We start from the raw sequence: 18,839 nt of genomic DNA on the forward strand, positions 1-18,839 counted from the left end.
GACCTTCAAATCTGGTCATGTGACTGCGGGGCCCGACTACAACATCATAAAGTAAGGAGTTTTTGTACCGTCCGGATCCATTTCCCTCCAATTTAAGGACGTTTTCAGTACCGGTTCTGAAGCAAAGTCAGAACAATGAGGTGAGTTCTGCTCATTTTTGTCTGTCCAGGTAAAATGTATTATTATTTAAGGAACTAAGCCAGTCAAAACAAGCCCATATCATTATCATGATATGCTGCCGATTCCTCCCCTTGCACCGTTTTATTTGAAAGTTTTATTTGGGATTGAGTTCGAGGTAATGGAGCCACAGTGAATTGGTTGTGTAGTCTGACATAAAGACATGCATGTTGGCAGGTTATCGAAGGAATCCCTGTACGTCTTGTTTCTATGGACCTGTTTGGAGTCGGCCACCTCCCGGAGCTGCTCTTCATTTTTCTGCGGAAAGTCTCACCGTGTCAGCCCCCTGGGTGGTCTGGACCCCGGCTCCCCGCTCTTCCTCACTCCCTACATCGAGAAAGGAGCCATAGCTGAAGGTAAAGCAGCCCCGAAGGGTGATTCTACGGGGCGTTTGGGTTGGAGTGCACCGTGTCACCATGCAGGCTCTTGTTATTTCAGCCAAGAAGCTGAGTCTGGTTGGAAACCTGCCCGGAGCAAATGTCAAGAGTTATGCTGGATATCTGACCGTCAACAAGGCGTACAACAGCAACCTCTTCTTCTGGTTTGTCCCTGCCTTTATGGTAGGCTTAACTCACCACAGCTGCTTGGGTGCAGTTAGATACACAATTTGGCTTTTTAATATAATATTACTCCGATTTTACTCTGCCAGTCAGTGCAGCTGTAGATCCTAATCCAATCTGGGATTATAAACCTGTTTTGGGACCAAAAGATGGAGGAATTCCACTTTAAACTCAATCTTTTCTTGATGAAACTGTCAATCAGTGACTAAGGGTCTTATCTGAAACTCAACAGTTCTGTCACATGTCGTCGTCTCCTGACACGCTATAAAAATACAAACTTTGACAAGATTTTGTCCTCGAGTTTCATTAGTGAATGAAATGCAGTAACTTGAACAGTGTGTGTGTGAAATGTGAACCTTGAAGTTTGTGATGTTGCAACATTTCATCTTTTTCTCTTGCAGCACTTTTTAAAAATTTTCATGACTGTAAGTCTAAAGCTTTTTGAAATTAGTGCTTTATGGTAACTAAAACACAGGCAGGTTGGTTTTTAATATTTTTTTAAGGAATAAAACTTTAACTTTTATGCTTTTTTAGTTATATTTGTAGACATTTAACTGAAGAATAACCCATGTTCCCTGTGACAGGATGATAAAATCAGGCTTTGTAAACTGAATTTCCTTCAGCCTAAAAGAGTTTGTATGCTTTGTATCATATTTTTTAACAAATAAACCAAGCATTTTCCTTTCATGTCAGGAGGTTAGAAGTTTCATTTGGCTGCAGAATGTCACCAAATGAGCGACCTAAAGTGTTCTAAAAGCTCAGAAAACCAGAATAATGTACTGCAACAAGATAACTTGTATTTTCCTGACTTCAACTACAAATCACAACTACAATTCTTTTTCTTCAGAAACCCACAATTGTATATAAAGCAACAACATTGATAAATTCTTACGGAGCCCGTGTCCTGACATTAAGATATTAAAATATATCTTCCCACAGATGAATATCTCGTTCGAACGAAAGACTATTCCGTTTCTACAAGATACTATTGCGTTCCCTCAAAATACTATTCCATTCCCTCGAAATGATTAACTCGTGCGAACTCAATAATTAATCCGTTCGAATGCAATAATTATTCACGTCATAAGTCATTCACACGCATATGCTCTCCGTACGGCCTCAAAAGCCGCTTTCAGCGGTAACAGAAATGTGAAGGTATCGGCTGTAAATCTATGACGTAATTAACAGGATAAATGATCGGCTAGTTCGTTAGTTAGCATGTAGCCTACTATAAATAGCCTTCGAATGTAAAGCGACTGACTGCTGAAGAGTATGTCAATAAAAGACAAGTCCTGAATATTATACCCATTTGACCCTAAACTATAATATCAGCTGGCCGTCTCCAGCCAGTTGCCCGAATGCCGGCATGACGAGCAAAGAGCTCTGCGGCGGAGCTAGTAGTAGCCTAGCAGGAGCTATCGTATGACAAAGCAGCCTAGGTATCATAAATCTTATGATATTTTTCTTATATTCATTGAGACGGTAATAAAGTGATCATTCTTGTTTTTCATGTTCCTTTCTTGAACGAATATGGGTCACAGAGACACGGAAGTTACCGCTGAAAGTGGCTTTTGAGGCCGTACGGAGAGCATATCCACGTGTATGACTTATGACGTGAATAATTATTGCGTTCGATCGGATTAATTATTGCGTTCGAACAAATGAATTATTGCGTTCGCACGAGTTAATCATTTCAAGGGAACGCAATAGTATTTTGTGCAAACGAGATAGTAATCTGTGGGAACGAGATATTAATCTGTGGGAACAAGCTATATTTTAATATCTTAATGTCAGGACACAGGCTCCGTAAGTTCTTATTTGAGTAAAAACTCAACTGTCAAAATAAAACTTTTTTTTTTTTTTTATCCAAATAGATCAATCAAAACCTCCACTAGGGGGTGCTGTGGTCTCAATGTTTTATTGCTGGTTTGATCTGACTGATAGGCTGGTCAGGAAAAAGCACCGGTCCTGCTCTGGCTGCAAGGTGGACCCGGGGGCACATCAATGTTTGGACTCTTTGTGGAACACGGGCCGTATGTGGTTTACAAGAACCTGACCAGTAAGTGCATCAAGCATATGTATAGAAACACATGCTGTGTGCATTATGGGTAGAGTGGTGTGGACTGAGCGCTGTTCTCGTTTTCTCTGCAGTTGGTTTAAGAAATATCACATGGACAAGCAGATATTCAGTTTTATACATTGACAACCCGGTAAGGTTTATTTTTACTATAAATAAAAAAGAATCATTTCCATAAAGTCATCTTTCTGTCGCACGTTCATCCATTTAGGAGTTTGTTCCTTTTTTCAGGTGGGAACCGGTTTCAGTTTCACCGACGATGACAAAGGTTTTGCTCAGAATCAGGACGATGTTGGTAGAGATCTCTACAGGTCTGTCATCACACTCACTCTGAAGTTCTTACAATTTTGCGTAAATGTTTTCTAACCTTTCTCTTCCTTTTTAAAAGTGCTTTAACACAGTTCTTCCAGATGTTTCCTGAGTACCAGTCTAATGAGTTCTACGCCACTGGAGAGGTTAGTTTGACCAAAAAAAAAATCTAATGATTGTCCTTGGTAGATAAACTATTTGTAACTTAAACTATGCTTTGCTCCTGTCCAGTCGTATGCAGGGAAGTACGTCCCCGCCATTTCCTATTACATCCACAAAAACAACCCCACTGCTAAAGTGAAGATCAACTTTAAAGGCATGGCGATCGGTGATGGACTCTGTGACCCAGAAGTGGTTTGTATCCAGCAGTGAAAACAAAGAGCCTTGTTGCTGGATGGTTTTTTTTGTTGTCGTTTGTCGTGAGACGACAGTTTTCTGTGTTGAGTAGACATAATGTTCAGGCATCTCTTCGCTGTCAGATGTTGCAGGGTTACGGTGAGTTCCTGTATCAAACAGGAATGATCGACGATTTCCAGAAGCAGTATGTAGACAAGCAGACAGATTTTGGAGTCCAGCTCATCCAGCAGCAGAAATGGGTGGAGGCTTTTGAGGTATTTTATGTTCCTGTCAAAGATTTCATCCTAAACTGTAGTTTAAACCAAATACAGACTTTACACTGCAGTCAAAGTGAGAACACATGGTTCTGTCCTCTGACTTTAGGTGTTTGACAGTTTGCTGAATGGAGACTTGAGTCCATACCCATCTTTCTTCCAAAATGCCACCGGCTGCACCAACTACTTCAACTACATGACGTGTCGGGTACTCGAGGCCGTCTCTCCTTGTCAAAAAAGAGCTCTCTTGAGTTTTTATTGGAACCATCTGAACAAAAGAACTGTTTGCTCATTTGTATCTTTGAAGGAACCCGAGGATCAGGAATACTTTTCTCAGTTTGTGACCCTGCCTGCCGTGCGGCGTGCCATCCACGTGGGGAACCTGACTTTCCATGACGGCTCTGAGGTGGAGAAGCACCTCCTGCAGGATGTCATGAAGAGCATCAAACCGTGGTTGGGGGAGCTGATGGATAACTACAGGGTAAGGGGTGCAAGTGGGAAATGCAAAGTGGCTAAATGTGAAGAAGGTTTTTGAAAAGCTTGAAGTAAATGCCCCCCTCCTCCCCGATGTGTGCAGGTCTTGATGTACAGCGGGCAGCTGGATGTAATCGTAGCTGCTCCTTTGACTGAGAGGTTCCTGCTAACAGTCAACTGGACTGGAGCTGCAGAGTACAAAGCTGCTCCCCGCTTTCACTGGAAGCTGCAGCCCGGTGACACAGATGTGGCGGGTTATGTCAGACAAGTTGGAGAGTTTTACCAGGTCAGCACAGTTTGCAGTTTCTTCTTCCTGTTTTTTATTTTTATTTTGAAGACATGCAGAGAGTTTTTATCTGTCCCGCAGGTCATAATCCGAGGAGGAGGACACATTCTGCCCTACGACCAGCCAGAGAGGTCGTTCGATATGATTGACAGATTCTTGTCGACGCAGAGCTCCAAGTGACCGGAATCATGTTGATCTAAAAATAAAACTTTCTACTGAATTAAAAATGTTAATTTTTTTTTTTTTTAGAAAGAATTTTCAAACAGGAAACATTTGATTTTAGACTTTTATTTTGTCTTTGGATTTTGGTTAAATTACTTGAAGCTCTTTCAGTCTGTCCTAATGTCATCACAACAAATAAAAGCTGTTTTGATTAATTCAGTTCATTCATACTTTGGAAAGGATACAATTTTACACAGCAATCTAATTCTGATGGGTTGATTTTATTTTTTTAATATTTTTTTAAATTTCTCTGCATAAACAATTGTTTAATCTCTGGTTTCTGTACACCAGGGGGCAGTGTTTCAAAAGAAATGTCAATAAATTCATTCCTTTTCAGAACAACTGTCAGTTCTTTACTTTTTAAATATTTATACTATTAGATATCTAATTCAGTGGAGCCCTATTCTGATTCATGTTTTTGTCATTTGCATGTGCCTGTATAGTAATCATCAAAAAACTGACTTTACACTAGAAGTGTAATTCAAGAACAAACTAGAAATTTGATTTATTGCTGTTAAAATGTGTTCAGTTACTTCATTGCAAACATTTGGACTCAAAGAGGTTCAAAATGAAATGGCAAATACAAAAAGGAGCTACAATTTTCCAAATTATAAAAAAATGTGGCTTTTTACAGCCATAAGTAATCATAAATAATGTGACATTTTTGTGCTAAAACATATCGCCGACTTTGTGCACAGATCGTGTTTTGATTTGGTTTTTAAGTCCAAATGTGGCGTAGTTATGGGATCTTAAGATTAGACATATACTTGTAGATCGATAGATATAGATGGAGATCTATCCATCCATATCCGTTTGGATCTGCTGCTGTGCTGGAAATCAATCCACACATTTTATCAGACTTCAGCTTCTAAACTATTTAATCATCAAGCAGTTTGACCAGTATATATGTAATAAAAAAGGTATTTTCTATTCTAAGGTCTATATCTATTTTCAAAATGTTGGTAATATTTTCCTTATCTATGAAGTAATGAAGATCACAAATCATTGAAGAAAAAAGGCTCAGCGCACTGTCTAGTGGGTCTAGATGACCCAACTCCCAATGTTAAAGTGCCTAGGATAGCACAAGGGTTAAATAAAACACATTTGCAGTTGTGTGTTTAAGAAAAAAAGGGTTTTTGGTGTAAAGTTCTCTTTCTCCACACACGTGGAACTTTCTTCCCCTGAAAGGTGAATATGAAGTTCTAAAGGACCTGTTGGAGTGAGCATGCATGGGTTGACATCCCCTAACTTAAGCATCCTGGAGCTGATGCCTGTTCTAATCTGATGGAAAATCTAAATATGAGCACATCTCTTCATCTGAGTGCAGCGGCCACTTTGCATCTATCTGGACTCAAGAACAACATGTGTGTGCTGCAAATTTAACTCCAATGTTATTTCATCGGGCCTCTATCAAGCTGTCTAGACACATCAATAATTAATGAGCATTCTAAACCTTTAAAGCATAAGTATTTTATGAGGGGATATTTTTCAAGGCTGAGCATCAACAAAGGTTTGGTTTAAACTGCGTTTTTCCTTTGGCAGAAGTCAATTTAGAGCAAATAATTGTCTTTAAAAGAGAAAAAAATACAGTCATTTTACAGAACAAGTGCTTTATTTTTTTATATCATAATGTAACAGCAACAATATGCTTAGACGCCTGTACAAATGTCAAATAAAATGTAACCATGTAATAAACGACACGCCAAAAAACAAACAAAAAAATGTACAAAGTGATGCAGGCATTGATGTTCATTATATAACAAGTGCTGGAGCAAGCCTTGAAATACAACAAAAGGCAACAAGTGCGAAAAGAACATTATTTACAAACGTACCACACATTCATACGCCCTTTGAATAGAAAGGTGGTTGCGTTACATATCCAGGATTATAGAAAATGAACAATATTATGTACAATATTTAAAATTATACATTTAAAACATCCGTGGGGAGAAAGAGTTTTGTTCTCCAGCGCACAGAATACTCTCACACGCACATTCATGCTGCACATCTGACTTTTCAAAGATCTTTTCTCCAAACCAAGATCCCCTGTCAATACATTTTACTCTGTTTTTATTCATTCCAGTTGAACATACTTTTTAGATTGTTGATCCATTTTCACATGCAAAGGATTTGGAGAAACTTAATGTACAAAGGGTGGTTTGACGGCCAGATATAAGGCAAGGTTCAGTACTTAAGGTTGGTGCAACAAAGCCCTTTTTTTCATGAGAATTTAAGTCCAACATTAGAAAAAAAAAAGACATAAAAGATACAAATGCACTCAAAAAGGGAATGGAAATATAAACTTTCACTGTCTTCATCTTTGAGAAGAAAAACAACAACGAGAGCACAAATGAAATGATGCTTGGTCCTTAACTAGAGCCTTGCAATGTAACCCTCCTGGTTTCAACGTGATGCAAGCCAGGCACAGTCTCTTCATAAAGCCAAACACAGTGAGGTCTGTTGCTGGTGTGTGTAGACAGGGGATCACTGAGAATTACTCTGACCTTAATATGGCTATTCTACCCTCTGGCACGACAGAGGACAAAGTGCATAGACAGCGCTGCGATTACTCCACCTGTCAGTGGAGTGGATCTCCATCGTCTTACTGTAAAACACAGTGCACTGTGGTCTTCATGCTAATGAACTGACATTCCTGGGAAAGAACAAGGAGCTGCGGTCAAGATGAGAAGATTAGGTTTCAAGGTCAGATGTGTATTCATCTGGGAATCAGAGGAATTTTGGCCTTATAGTAAATGCATTAAGACATGAATGAACAAACAAACCAAGAGATTCTTGAAATTGCAATTGTTGCCGCCTGCAATAAGCCCACAGTTATTTGAATAAAGATTTGAGGCACGTTGTGACATCTTGGAAACCATGCCAAGGATTGTTCCCTTCAAGGTTGCCAGTCCCCCCCCCCCCTCAACGGGGAAAGAAAACGCTACAAGTCGTCACTTTTTCGCACAGCGCGGCCGCTGAACTTTGCTCTGCAGACAAAAGAAGGAAAACACAAATGTACGAAATATCCACATGCAAAACGGTGCTGAAGCACACAATTATCGCTATTTAATTTGAAGTCTTCATTTTAAAAAGTTAAATAAACATTAAAAAGTGGACCAGAAGGGATGCCACACACACTCTAAAGCTTTGCCTGGTCCTGAGCTGCCTCACCGCTATCACAGTGATTATTACATGATCATTCAAGAGAAAATGATCGATACTGTAGTTTATTCTCTGACTTGATCATATGGCTACATCACTATCATGTCGTATTCCGTGCTCTCCATAAGTCCCATTCTTATGAAAACTATGCTGATGAGAGAATATTAACAGTCCCTTTATTTCCAACAAAACAAACAAATATTATACCTGCTTGCATATTTCTGTCTTTTTGGACATCATGGTGACCGCATGACTCGGTTTCTTTACGTAATGTGCAGCAAATGCTCAGCACTCTGTCCACATGTGAAACAGACAACATTTGGTTTACTTTTCAGTCCATCTGCCAAGTGAAACAATCGTTCGTAGCAATGACAGTCAGATAATGCTCATGTGTCCTTTTTAAAAAAAAAAAAAAAATTTAAACCACTATGGTCAGTTTAGTACCGTTACACTACAGAAAACCATTGAAACGGTGCATGATATGAGCAAAATTAACCTTTCAGCGAGCGCAAAAGAAGCAGGTAAAAAAGCAAGAGCATCGAACATTTATGCGTTAATAGGTCTATAAAAATATACTTTAGCTACTGTATAAAGAACAGCCTCACAGGCCTTTGAGGTTTTTATATTTATTTTTTCTTTGAGGGGTGGGGGCAGCGTGTGCAGCTGGTAACCCTCAAAATGCAGAGGTTGTGGTGGGTGGGGGTTCGGGGCTGTAGCTGAGGTTTTAGACTTGTTCCTAGTGGATAGGATTAATGTCTGTGTGATGGTTGGCCTGCCCGTGCACACTGCTGCCCCCTACAGTCGTTGTAGAGGTTGTTATGGTGTTGTGCTGGATGACCTGCTGCTGCTGTTTGCATGCTGGAGCTGGGCTGCCTGCTGGACTGCTCTCTGGACCTGAGGACACAGCAGAGACAACGCGGATCAGGTTTAGATGTAGGAAAAGCCTTTAATTAGGGCACAGACACAAGTGTGCACCTCAAACCCTGAAATGTCTTTACTTTGCTAAAAACAGTCATTTTGGGACAAAATCAAGGTATTTTGACTTTTTGTTTTAAACCTGAGCAGCTCAAATTGTTCAACTAAATTAGAAAATGTATCATAAAATGATCCAATAAAAATCAAACCACTTTCAAGAAAATAAAACAATGAATTGGAAAAAACAAAATAGCAAAAAACACGTCACTTTAGGGTCAAATTCAAATCAACTATAATTTTTTCTAAGAAAAAAACAAACTCCTGCATGATTTATTTAGGTTCAGCAGAATGAGTGTGTGCAGTAACACCAACATATAAAAAAACTCTAGAAGGAAAACTTTTGGAGGTAAAGCCTTACTGTTTTTTCAGAAGATGTAGAAGGATTATCATTTATTGTGAAGCTTTGCTGTTTCAATAAAGATCTACCTCACCTCCAGGTAAGCTTGCGTCACTCACTCTACACGCTTTCCATTAATTAGGCTTTCGCTCAATAGCTAAATTCCTAGCCTTCTTGTCTCAGCCAATCACAATCATATTTCTGCTTTTAAATTCATGCACGTTTATCTTTCTACATTCTAGACAGTTTTTCCGGCCCTCCTCCACCCCACAGTGGTCTCAACCACCATCAGTATCCAAAGCTCTGGGGTTTATCCATCTGTAGTCCAATGAAGAAAGACGTCGTCTGCCCAGAGAGTCTAACCGCCCAAAGACTATGGGCTATTTCATGCATATTTTTGTATCACAAATAAATCTTTCTTCACATTCCTAAGACCTCTCCCTATTGAAATGCAATATCTATGGATCACTTTTAGGGCTTTTTTTGTGGCCTTTTGTTTCTTTTTCTTGTGAAGTTTTATGGCGGATGGCACACAAACCTTTTGTTTGCTTTGTTTAGTTTCACTTATGTTTTCTTGGTATTTGACATAATCTGTTTTCAGGTTTTGTGTGTTTGCTGTCACAGACACATCAGGTTCAAGTTGTTGATTATCCACAGCTGTCTTCATTTACGCTAATCATCCTCTGTGTGTTTAGCTGTCTTGTTGTCAGGTCATCTGTTGTTTGCACTCTTTCTAATTTTGTTCTTGTTTAATGGTCTGTTCAAGTTTATTTATTAAAGTTTTAAAGTTCTTGCCCTCAAGCCCACCCTTAATTTGTGGTTTTTCATCAGTTCCTGATGTGCATATTTGTATATATAACATAAATACTTGAAAAGAGGATTGTAAAAGTTTATTTTCTGTCAAATTTATTATACATTAGTTACCAGCAAATAGAACTTTGGAGTTGAAAGTTGTAAAAGTCAAAAGCCGATTCTAAAAAAAACTGAATGACAAGGCCAGTACACTAATGTAAAAGTTTATGTCTAAAAAATATGCTCATAGTACGTTTTTTTGTCTACGTTAAAATTAATCGCTTTCTCCAATGAGCAAAACTCATCTGTTATGGTCATCCTAAGCCGGTATGGGAGTTGTCTTTCTCCTGCAGAATAGAGCCGTTCAGCTTCATGTGAGCCTTATTTTCCTGTGCATAAGCTACACTGGGCGGTGCCCCTATCCTAATTATGGAAATGGATTACATGGAAATGTCACTCGCATTAATATCGAAAAACGAGACTGTGAAGTCATGTGAACTTGACAAATGTCCAAAAGATTCTAAGGAGTTTGGCCACATCTGGGAAGTAAAACCCAACTGTGATGCCTTCCTCACATGAAGACTCTGTCACCTCCGTCCACAGAGGTGCTGTCTGATGGAAATATTAGCCTGTTGTGAGATTCAGACGACCAACTCCCTGTCCAGGCTTGTTACCAGGGTTTGACACAGCCATGAGTAAAAGAAAATAGTCCTGCATAAAGTGTGGGAGCTGGACGCCAGCATCACAGAGACGAGCCCTTGGCCATCCCAATTTGTCCATCAGAATTCATAAGACTAAGGAGTGTTTTTGTTTGAGCTACTCACTGAGGTAACCTTGGGACTCTTTCTGCATAGTTGTGATGGGGCAGTCCTTATGTGTGAGCAGAAGCTGCTTGAGTTGGGTCACCTCACTCTTCAGCATTGTCACTTCATTCTGAAATAAAGAAAAGGACCTTTTTTTAAAAAAAATCATCAACAAAGTCTTAAAATGCTGTTCTGATCTAAAGCTGAACCTCAGGTTGGTGTTTGTACCTGAAGCTGCATGTTGGTCTGAGTGAGCTCCTCCGCTTTCTTCTCCAACGACATCACCCAAACTTTTCTCTTTTGCCTGCATCTCGTCGCAGCCGCTCTGTTTCGCTCCAAGAACTTCCGCCGTCGCTCATCTGGATCTTCGTCCACGACTCGCCTGCGCCGCCCACCACTGGGGGGAGGACTCTGCAATGTCTGTGTGGGCTGCATCTGCTGGGTTGCAGGTGACATCTGAAACACGCGGCACAAACGACAAGTGTTATGGAGACTTTGATGAGACAGAGTCTGTCTGCCACCATCCAGCCACATGTGTGCTGCGAGCACTCCGACATCTGGATAACCACCCATCACCTGTAGGCTTTTCTACCTCTCTGCTGTTAAGAGGGGCCTCTTGCTTGTAAACAAGCATCTATGTATTATCTGATCCAGCTATTTAATGCCTGGAAACTTCCCTAAAAACAACATCTGCTCGCTCCACGCGCCTCTGAAGCCCAAGCTGCATGTGTCAGGAGTGAATGAATGAGTGAGTGAGTGGGCTGATTCACCAAGCTACCCACCTTGTTAAAGAGGTGTTGGGAGGCAGTTTTCCGACGCCCACTTCCACTCAGGCTAACACCGACAGACACAGTTGAAACGCCTGTTTCTAAAACTGTATGTATGCTGACAGATCTTGACATATTCTTGGCAAAGTCAGGTGTTTTCAATCCGAAGATCATTACCATTTTTATGAGAACCAAGGAAAAATACAAGCTGCTTTAATGGCTGCTGTGAATACAGAACGTGTTGTTTTAAGTTTTTTTTTTTTTAAATCATACATCTAAGGCATAGATTGTACAGCATTTCTTTAAGTTAAGACCATAATTTATCAACATCAGATTGCACGGAACAGAGTGCAAGAACAAAATGTCTCAATTTATAATCCTGTGAGAAAAACTTGAAATTGAAAGCAAATAGATTTACAGCTAAGAAGTTCCACAACCATGAGCCAGGCCTGTCTGCTCACCATCAGGACCAGCTTTTTATAAAACTTCAGCACCTGGCGCGAGTGGGACTGAATAATAGCAGCTTTGTGGTGAATGGCTCAGTGAAGCAAAGTTTCCAAAAGACAGTGCTGAGCATCTCTTGTAGCTGACACTTTATGACCTCTTACAGATCTTGCCCTTTCACGGCGGGCATCAAACCTCTAAACTATGGCTAACCAGCCACAGAAAATAAAAAAATGACACTGACAAGGATGCCAGGAAACTGCTTGGCATTGTGGCTGCAGCAAGGGAACATAAGTTTGCTCTATTATTCAAAGACACTTAACCACCAAACCACCAATATCTGATCCAGAACTACTCAGAAGGCTATGAGGCACTGCCTTGTTTTAGCCTTGATGCAATTATGTTTTATGTGTGAGACTTATGCTGTGTATGAAACATTGTCATTGCTGGGAAGGCGCTTTGCTCACCTGGGACGCAGAGTGCATTGCGGGGTGTGGAGAGGTCTGGTGTGGGTGCCCAGGATGGAGATGGGGGTTGTGGGAGTTATGGTGGGGATTGTGAGCTTGCGGATGGTGATGTGCGCCCTGGCCGTGGCCCTGATTGTGGTGGTGGTGTCCGTGGTGCTGGTAGGCATGGGGAGGGCCTTGCAGGTGCTGGTGCGGGTGGGAGTGCATGTGATGATGACCGCTTTGGTCCTGCCGTGATGGCATCATCTCCATCATGTGGCCCATGGAGTTCATGTTGCCGTTGGTGATGGCACTGTGGTGGTGTGAAAGTGCAGCCTTCAGCCTCTGTGTGGGAAAAATAAACACATAGTTAATATGTTTTCCTATTCAATGAACTTTAAAGACCCACTCTGACGAAGATTTATTTTTCAGTGGAGGAAAAGAAAATTAAGCAAATTGCATTTCTGAATATTTATTTATTGAAGTTGTTGTGAATCGGGGGCAAACGGAAAAATTCTGTTTGAAAAAGATTGATCTTGTGATAGAAAATGCACTAGGTGGGCTACAAGCTCCCTGCTCTGCTCCATTGTGATGTATCCACAGCTTCGTTTTCCTGGTCAGAGCTGGAATCTGGCTCAAAACTGTACAGCTGAATAGCTCTGATATTGCTCGTCATTGTTGTTTAACTGGAAATGTTAGATTGGAGATGTGAGGGGCTGTAAGCTAGTAGGAGAGCATGCAACGAGATGGATGAAGGGGACAGGGGAAGGGTTTCTCCGCACCCACAACTCAGAGGCAAATATCAAATCCACTACTGCCATTCTGCAGAAACTCTGTACTAAAAAGGAAAACTGTGGGTTTTTTATTTTGGCTTTAAACTACATAATCATAATTAAAAGACCACATGGAACGCTTTTTGAATAGCTTAAAAGATGATCAGAGTGGAACTTAAAATGTTGAGCTGTGGAAAGACAAACTTTCATCAACTCGCAGGCCAGGAAACACTTTAGATGCCTTTATGTTGTCCTCTGCCACTCCTTCAGCCCAGTCTTAGTCCTCTGTTGCCATCATAACAGATATTTCTTTGTATGTTTGTGCGAGATAAAATTCCTTGTAAAGTGTAATCTTCAAACGTGGTCCACTACGCCCCGGTTGAGTGTCTGTGCAGTCTGCGAGAGAGGCTGAGTAAAGGTGTGCTTCTTTTTTTGTGTTTACCACATCTCCCCGAGGTCTGTTTTTCTGGGCATCACATGAAGACAAACACAAGACCAGAAGCCTCGCACAGACCGAGACATAAATAAAAACTAAAAAACTGTCACGCTGTAAGGCTCCAAGCAGCCAGTCATTTTAATGTACGTTTCTGTAAATAGATTTTCAAATGAATATTTACTTTTAAGCAGATTTGTAAAGTTGAAAAAAAAAAATCAAAAATGTTTATGTCAAGGCTGCTGCGGTACAGTTTTCCACTCTCAAACACAGTTACTTCTTTTTCTCTTTTTTTTGCGTTGGGGTCCCTTCCCCCCTCACCCAGCTGCTGTCAGTAAGCCCCAACTCAGTCCAGGACTCCGTATCTTTTAACAACATTCACATTCATGATTCCCACCGGGAATGGCATCCAGCTGGTTCTGCTCATGACTTGGACACGACCAGAACAAACATCAAACCTCTTCTCTTCAACTCTTGAGTAGAAAGCCTTTTAAAGTGGACAAAGGCTCTGCAAAACTTTAACAAGAGTACATCTTCAGTGTTGTTTCTTATTTACACACAATTGGTATGTATTTGTTAAAACACAAGAAGCTTAGCCGTTTTTCCCCGAAGACGAGAGCCGATTTAAAGAATGGTGCATGAAACCAGCCCAGTGAAATTATGACCTTGCTGAGCCTGTTTCTGTTGAGTTTCTGTTTCTCTTAGGAGAAGATGCCACACATTGTAATAAAAACAACGTCTTTAGCTGGATTATTTCCACAGAATGAAACAGTATTCTTATATTTGATCACTTGCATAAACCAATATTAAATTCCTATATCAACACGGCACTTGACAAGTCCAACTTTAGCTTTCTTTTTAGAGCTTCTTTTAGAGCTAAAACACCATGGCCTGCAACAACACAAAGGGAGTTTTCGGGGTTTACAGCTGCCACACTAAGACTCACAGATCTTAGGAGTGTGTTCTTTTGAAATGAACATAATAGCCAAGAGTCTTTACATTTCTCTGGTGAATAAGAAAGACCAGAAAGTGTATAGTGTATAAACAACAGAAATCTAGATAGTTAAAATAGAAAAGTAAAAAGCTTACATATCCATCATAGTCGCCGGCTTGTCAGAGACATTTTTTAGGCCTACAGGTCACAGAGGGAAGTCTGTCCACGAGAACTAAACATCTTCCCTTCAGTTTTCAGTTTATCAGTAGGTTGGTAAGAAACCACCCATTAATAAAAAAGACAACCAATCAGAGTGTGACAATCCTCGCAGAGCAAGCAGTCACCTGAGCAGCTGGGGACTGCAGTTGAACCGCTACATTCTGCTTTTGTGGACTGAAGTAAGACAGTCTTTTGCTGCAACTGGAGGTTCCTGCCAACCAGGCGTCAGGGAAGAGTGACAGAGAAAAAAAAGGGAGGCAAAAGGGAGAAACAGGAGAGAAAGAGACCAGTGGGGAGAGATTAGATGGAATTTGGTGCCTTTGCCTCAAACATAATTTGCCCAAGGCAGCGTTAACTCAGCGTTGACTCATTCATCAGTGCCTCAGATAGCTATGCAGCTGGCAATGCAGCACAGGCTGTCTATTAATTCAATTATCCTGCATCCAAAGAAAGAAAAAGGAAGGTCAGGTCAGTAAGCTGAAAGCTGTGATATTTATGAGCAACAAGAGGAAAGCACAAGCACAGAATGACATCTATGTAAAAAATGAATAAGGAAACATCTTGCGAGAATGAACATGCACGAGTTTTCAAGCTTCTGACAGTGAGGATTCCAAAAATGATCCATTACCTGTCAGTTAGGAGTTCAAAACAGCAAATTCAACTAAAATCTGTTTTCTATCTATCTATCTATCGGGAAACATTGCCGTGAAGACAAAAAAAGAAATTACTTTACCGTTTTTACTTGGTTAAAAATACAAATCTCTTACTGTGAACAATTCCGAAGCGACTTCTGCACGCATGTGCCTCTGCACCGGCTGCAGCATGGACGCAGCTTACTTAAATCCTGCTCAGCCAAAACTTAAGTCTTGTATCCAGAACCACAGTGACGCAACTAAGGGATGTTAGCAGAGTGATGATGAGCAGGCTGTGACTCTCACACACCTTCATCAGCTCCCTAATGACTCTTTAACACATGGTTGTATTTCCCCAGACTGTGCTGAGCGCATGAACTTAACCACAATGTGCATTTAAGTCTAATGACACCCACATACATGTACATGTCTTCTACAGCAAGATGGCTGCCACAGAAAACAGTTATTAAATCAGTGCAGGTGTTAGCCTGTGGCAGCAGGGAGCCCTTGCAGATGGGATGGCACTCAGCCCATCCCTGTGCTGTCTGACCTGCTGGAAAATGGAAAACAAAGCAAGACACAATGGGGAGACAACTTTGTGGGCCATTAAAAAAATCAGCTTCTTTCACCATAATTCTGTCAACTAGGGGCATAAAAACATGCACTTGCTTGACACTACATTTCATGCATTCTCTCTTTGGAGTTATTGATTTTTCACTGTGAAAGCACCATCCCTGATTCAGCCTTTTTTTTTTTTTTGCCCAGAGGGAAGCTATCTCTTCTCAGACCTTTGCCCCCTGACCTCGCCACTCCCACTCCATTTTTAGGAGGATCTCATTTATGTGGTTTCAGAGATACCAGGTGATCTTCCATTAATGATATTTATTAATGGCTGCTTCCTCTCGCTGACACCACAGCCTTTGAATGATGTCCCTGTGAGTGCTCTGGGCACATCCTGAGAAGACACTCAGGTTTCTCCCCAACTGATGACTTCATATCTATTAACCCTGGGAGGAGAAAGCGGGAGCATGGAGCAGGTACAAAGGGAGAAGACCACACCAGGCCCAGGATAGGTAAATCAAAATCAGCAGGGTCAGGGTGAGCACTTTTATTCCTTTTAAAAGTGGAGCAGTGTGCTATCAAGAGACCTGTGGCCCTCCGGCGCCTTGAAGCAACTTAGAAAGATTTAACCCGTCTGCAGAGCCATAGGTTTCTGGCAAAGAGATCAAAGTTTTTAAACGAAATCATCAGTTTTTTCATTAAAAAAAAAAAAAACAGGCAGCAGACAAATATTAAAACACCCCTCTGTGTCTGTCAGATTTTTGTTGAGACTAGCACAGTATTTCTAATTGCACGATCCACCATTGCTCTAACTTTCCTGGCAGAATTTATGTATGCTAAGGTCTCCTAGCTCTCCAACATGGGTTCACCAGCTGGAGCTGAGAGGTTGCAGCTCTGCTCTGTCCTTCTCATGTCCAACATTACCCACCAATGCCAGTCCGTAAAGCCCCTTCTCTGTCCACTAAAACTCCAAACTCCATTAGTTCAAATTTATTAGATTTCCCTTTTGCCCAAAAAGGCAGTAACACCCTCCCCTCCCTTCCTCTTCTTCTCACAAGCATGTGCACCTCTTCCCTGCCCTTCCACCCCCTCCGCTTCTGCTTGCCAAGAGCCGGGGACTGTTAAACTGATTTCCTCGGGGAACGGTGAGACAGACAGTCTGATGGGAGAGCTGTGCTTAACCATTGCCCCCATCTCTCTTTCTCTCTCGGGTTCCAGGCCAAGCTGCTCTGGGTAGAGGCGAACAGAGCTTCCCTGTGGTTCCAGACGCAGTCGGGGAGGTGGATATAGACTGGCTGTTCTGCCAGGGCCAGGCGCTCTGCTGGTGCTTGGAGGAACCGAGGCGGTATGGGCGCAGCGAGGAGCACGCCCACTAAGGAGCATGCTCCAAAGCATGCGCTCATACTCTTGGCAGCTTCTGCACCCTGTCAAGTTAATGGATGGGCCTCTGACTCCGGTCTGCATTGCCTCGCTGGTCCCCTTCTTGTAAAGCCCTGCTCCAGTGCAGCCTACATGGTTATCACTGCATTCACTGTCAGTGTGCCCCAGAGTGGCATATAACCTGAAGCACAAATACAAATAACACTAATGTACTAACCGGCTATAGGACTGGGTAGATTTGTACATTTTAGCTCAGAGTGTTGGAAAAATACAATAAATTTAAGAGAACAAACTCTGTTATTTAAAAAAATATAATTGTTTTTCATGGCAGTCTAATTTTTTGGTTTTCATTAAGCTAAAAGTGAAATATTTGTTGGAAACATGAATTTAGCATTATGACAAAAAAAGGTATTAGTTTAAGTTTCAAGCTAAACAAGTTCAGCTTGGACACATTCACTTGACTCAGACTCCAAACATCGCCCTTTTTTCTTTGAAATAACCTCGCAAACGTTTTTTTGAAAGTTATGTTAAAGTACTGTTTTTTTCCACTGCTTAGATAGGCTGACTTTGGATGGACCAGTCCAGGCTGGCCTGTGTGTTGATGAAGTCGGTTTATCCAAGCTTGGCTCTACTTGAGACCCATCGCATTCAAAAGCAATGAACCATGACGAAATGGCCTTCACACTCACAGTAACACCCTAAAACAATGTGCGCCTGTGCAAAGACAAACAGATGCAACGCTTTCCACCACAACTGCCTGCTTTGCCCTCATAAACATAGATGCCTGATTATTCGTCTCTGCTCAAACATGCAATCATGAGAATAAACTATCATTGAAAAAATGTTAAGGTAACAAGAAGGAAATAACTTGCGAAAGTGAAAAAGATTCTATAATAAGTTCTGTACTGGCCTAGCAACAGTTCGGGCGTGAATCAGTGCAGTAACGCAACTCTGAAGACACTTGAAAGTGCCTGAGCACTGATGATCCCATTGAGCCAGAGTGTTTCTGTCAATGAGAGGAAGACAAACTCCACACCACAAGTGTCAAACTGAAGAAGAACCTCAGGCATCCCGCCAAAGTTGTTTTAGCCAAGTAGCAGTGACAAATACGAATCCTCACAAAACACAAATAAACTATTTGTTTTTTTGTTGTGGTGACAGTTTGTAGATTGAGGAGAACACATAAATCCATTTCAGAATCAAGTCTGAGCAATTACAATAGCAGGAATATTTAAAAAGTACTTTTAGGCCAAAAACCCTTGTGTAAGCACTTGACATAGAATCTTTATTCTCAGGCTAAAACATAATCTGGCACTGGTTCAAGGTAAGGTTCCACATAAATCTAGAAGGTATATTCATATATATGGATACTAGAAACTAAAGATACCGTTCAGCATCATACAAAATCCGCCCAGATAATTGTGGCAATTAGTGAAAAATGTATAGTTCATTCCTGCTTTAAACG

At 41.1% G+C, this 18,839-nt stretch overlaps 2 protein-coding genes across 6 annotated transcripts in view; one reads left to right on the forward strand and one right to left on the reverse strand.

Moving 5' to 3' along the window:
- On the forward strand, positions 1-5,055 carry cpvl (carboxypeptidase, vitellogenic like). Its single transcript, XM_004077823.4, has 13 exons — positions 1-140; positions 355-533; positions 616-737; positions 2,682-2,796; positions 2,889-2,947; positions 3,046-3,125; positions 3,203-3,269; positions 3,355-3,477; positions 3,603-3,734; positions 3,844-3,942; positions 4,042-4,215; positions 4,312-4,494; positions 4,576-5,055. Exons 1-13 carry the CDS (start codon positions 136-138, stop codon positions 4,672-4,674), a joined length of 1,437 nt encoding a protein of 478 aa, XP_004077871.1. The 5' UTR covers positions 1-135; the 3' UTR covers positions 4,675-5,055.
- Positions 5,056-6,309: 1,254 nt separating this feature from the next.
- creb5 (cAMP responsive element binding protein 5) overlaps positions 6,310-18,839 on the reverse strand; it is a 36,425-nt gene continuing 23,895 nt past the window's right edge. For 2 of the 5 annotated variants that reach the window (XM_004077824.3, XM_011485165.3), the window contains exons 8-11: positions 12,464-12,787; positions 11,014-11,241; positions 10,807-10,915; positions 6,310-8,772 (exon numbers count right to left, since the gene is read on the reverse strand). In XM_004077824.3, coding sequence (XP_004077872.1) covers positions 8,615-8,772; positions 10,807-10,915; positions 11,014-11,241; positions 12,464-12,787 — 819 coding nt within the window. In that variant the 3' untranslated portion in view covers positions 6,310-8,614. The remainder of the gene's footprint in view (positions 8,773-10,806; positions 10,916-11,013; positions 11,242-12,463; positions 12,788-18,839) is intronic. The other 3 variants (XR_910234.3, XR_002291964.2, XM_011485167.3) reach the window with 3 other exon arrangements.

This window comes from Oryzias latipes, chromosome 16, assembly GCF_002234675.1.
Source record: "Oryzias latipes chromosome 16, ASM223467v1".
In the NCBI taxonomy this organism is placed as follows: Eukaryota; Metazoa; Chordata; class Actinopteri; order Beloniformes; family Adrianichthyidae; genus Oryzias; species Oryzias latipes.

Coding starts and splice junctions, on each gene's coding strand:
- cpvl (XM_004077823.4), top strand. Junction 3,126..3,202: donor GTTGGTAGAGATCTCTACAG/GTCTGTCATCAC, acceptor CCTTTTTAAAAG/TGCTTTAACACAGTTCTTCC. Junction 3,735..3,843: donor AATGGGTGGAGGCTTTTGAG/GTATTTTATGTT, acceptor CTCTGACTTTAG/GTGTTTGACAGTTTGCTGAA.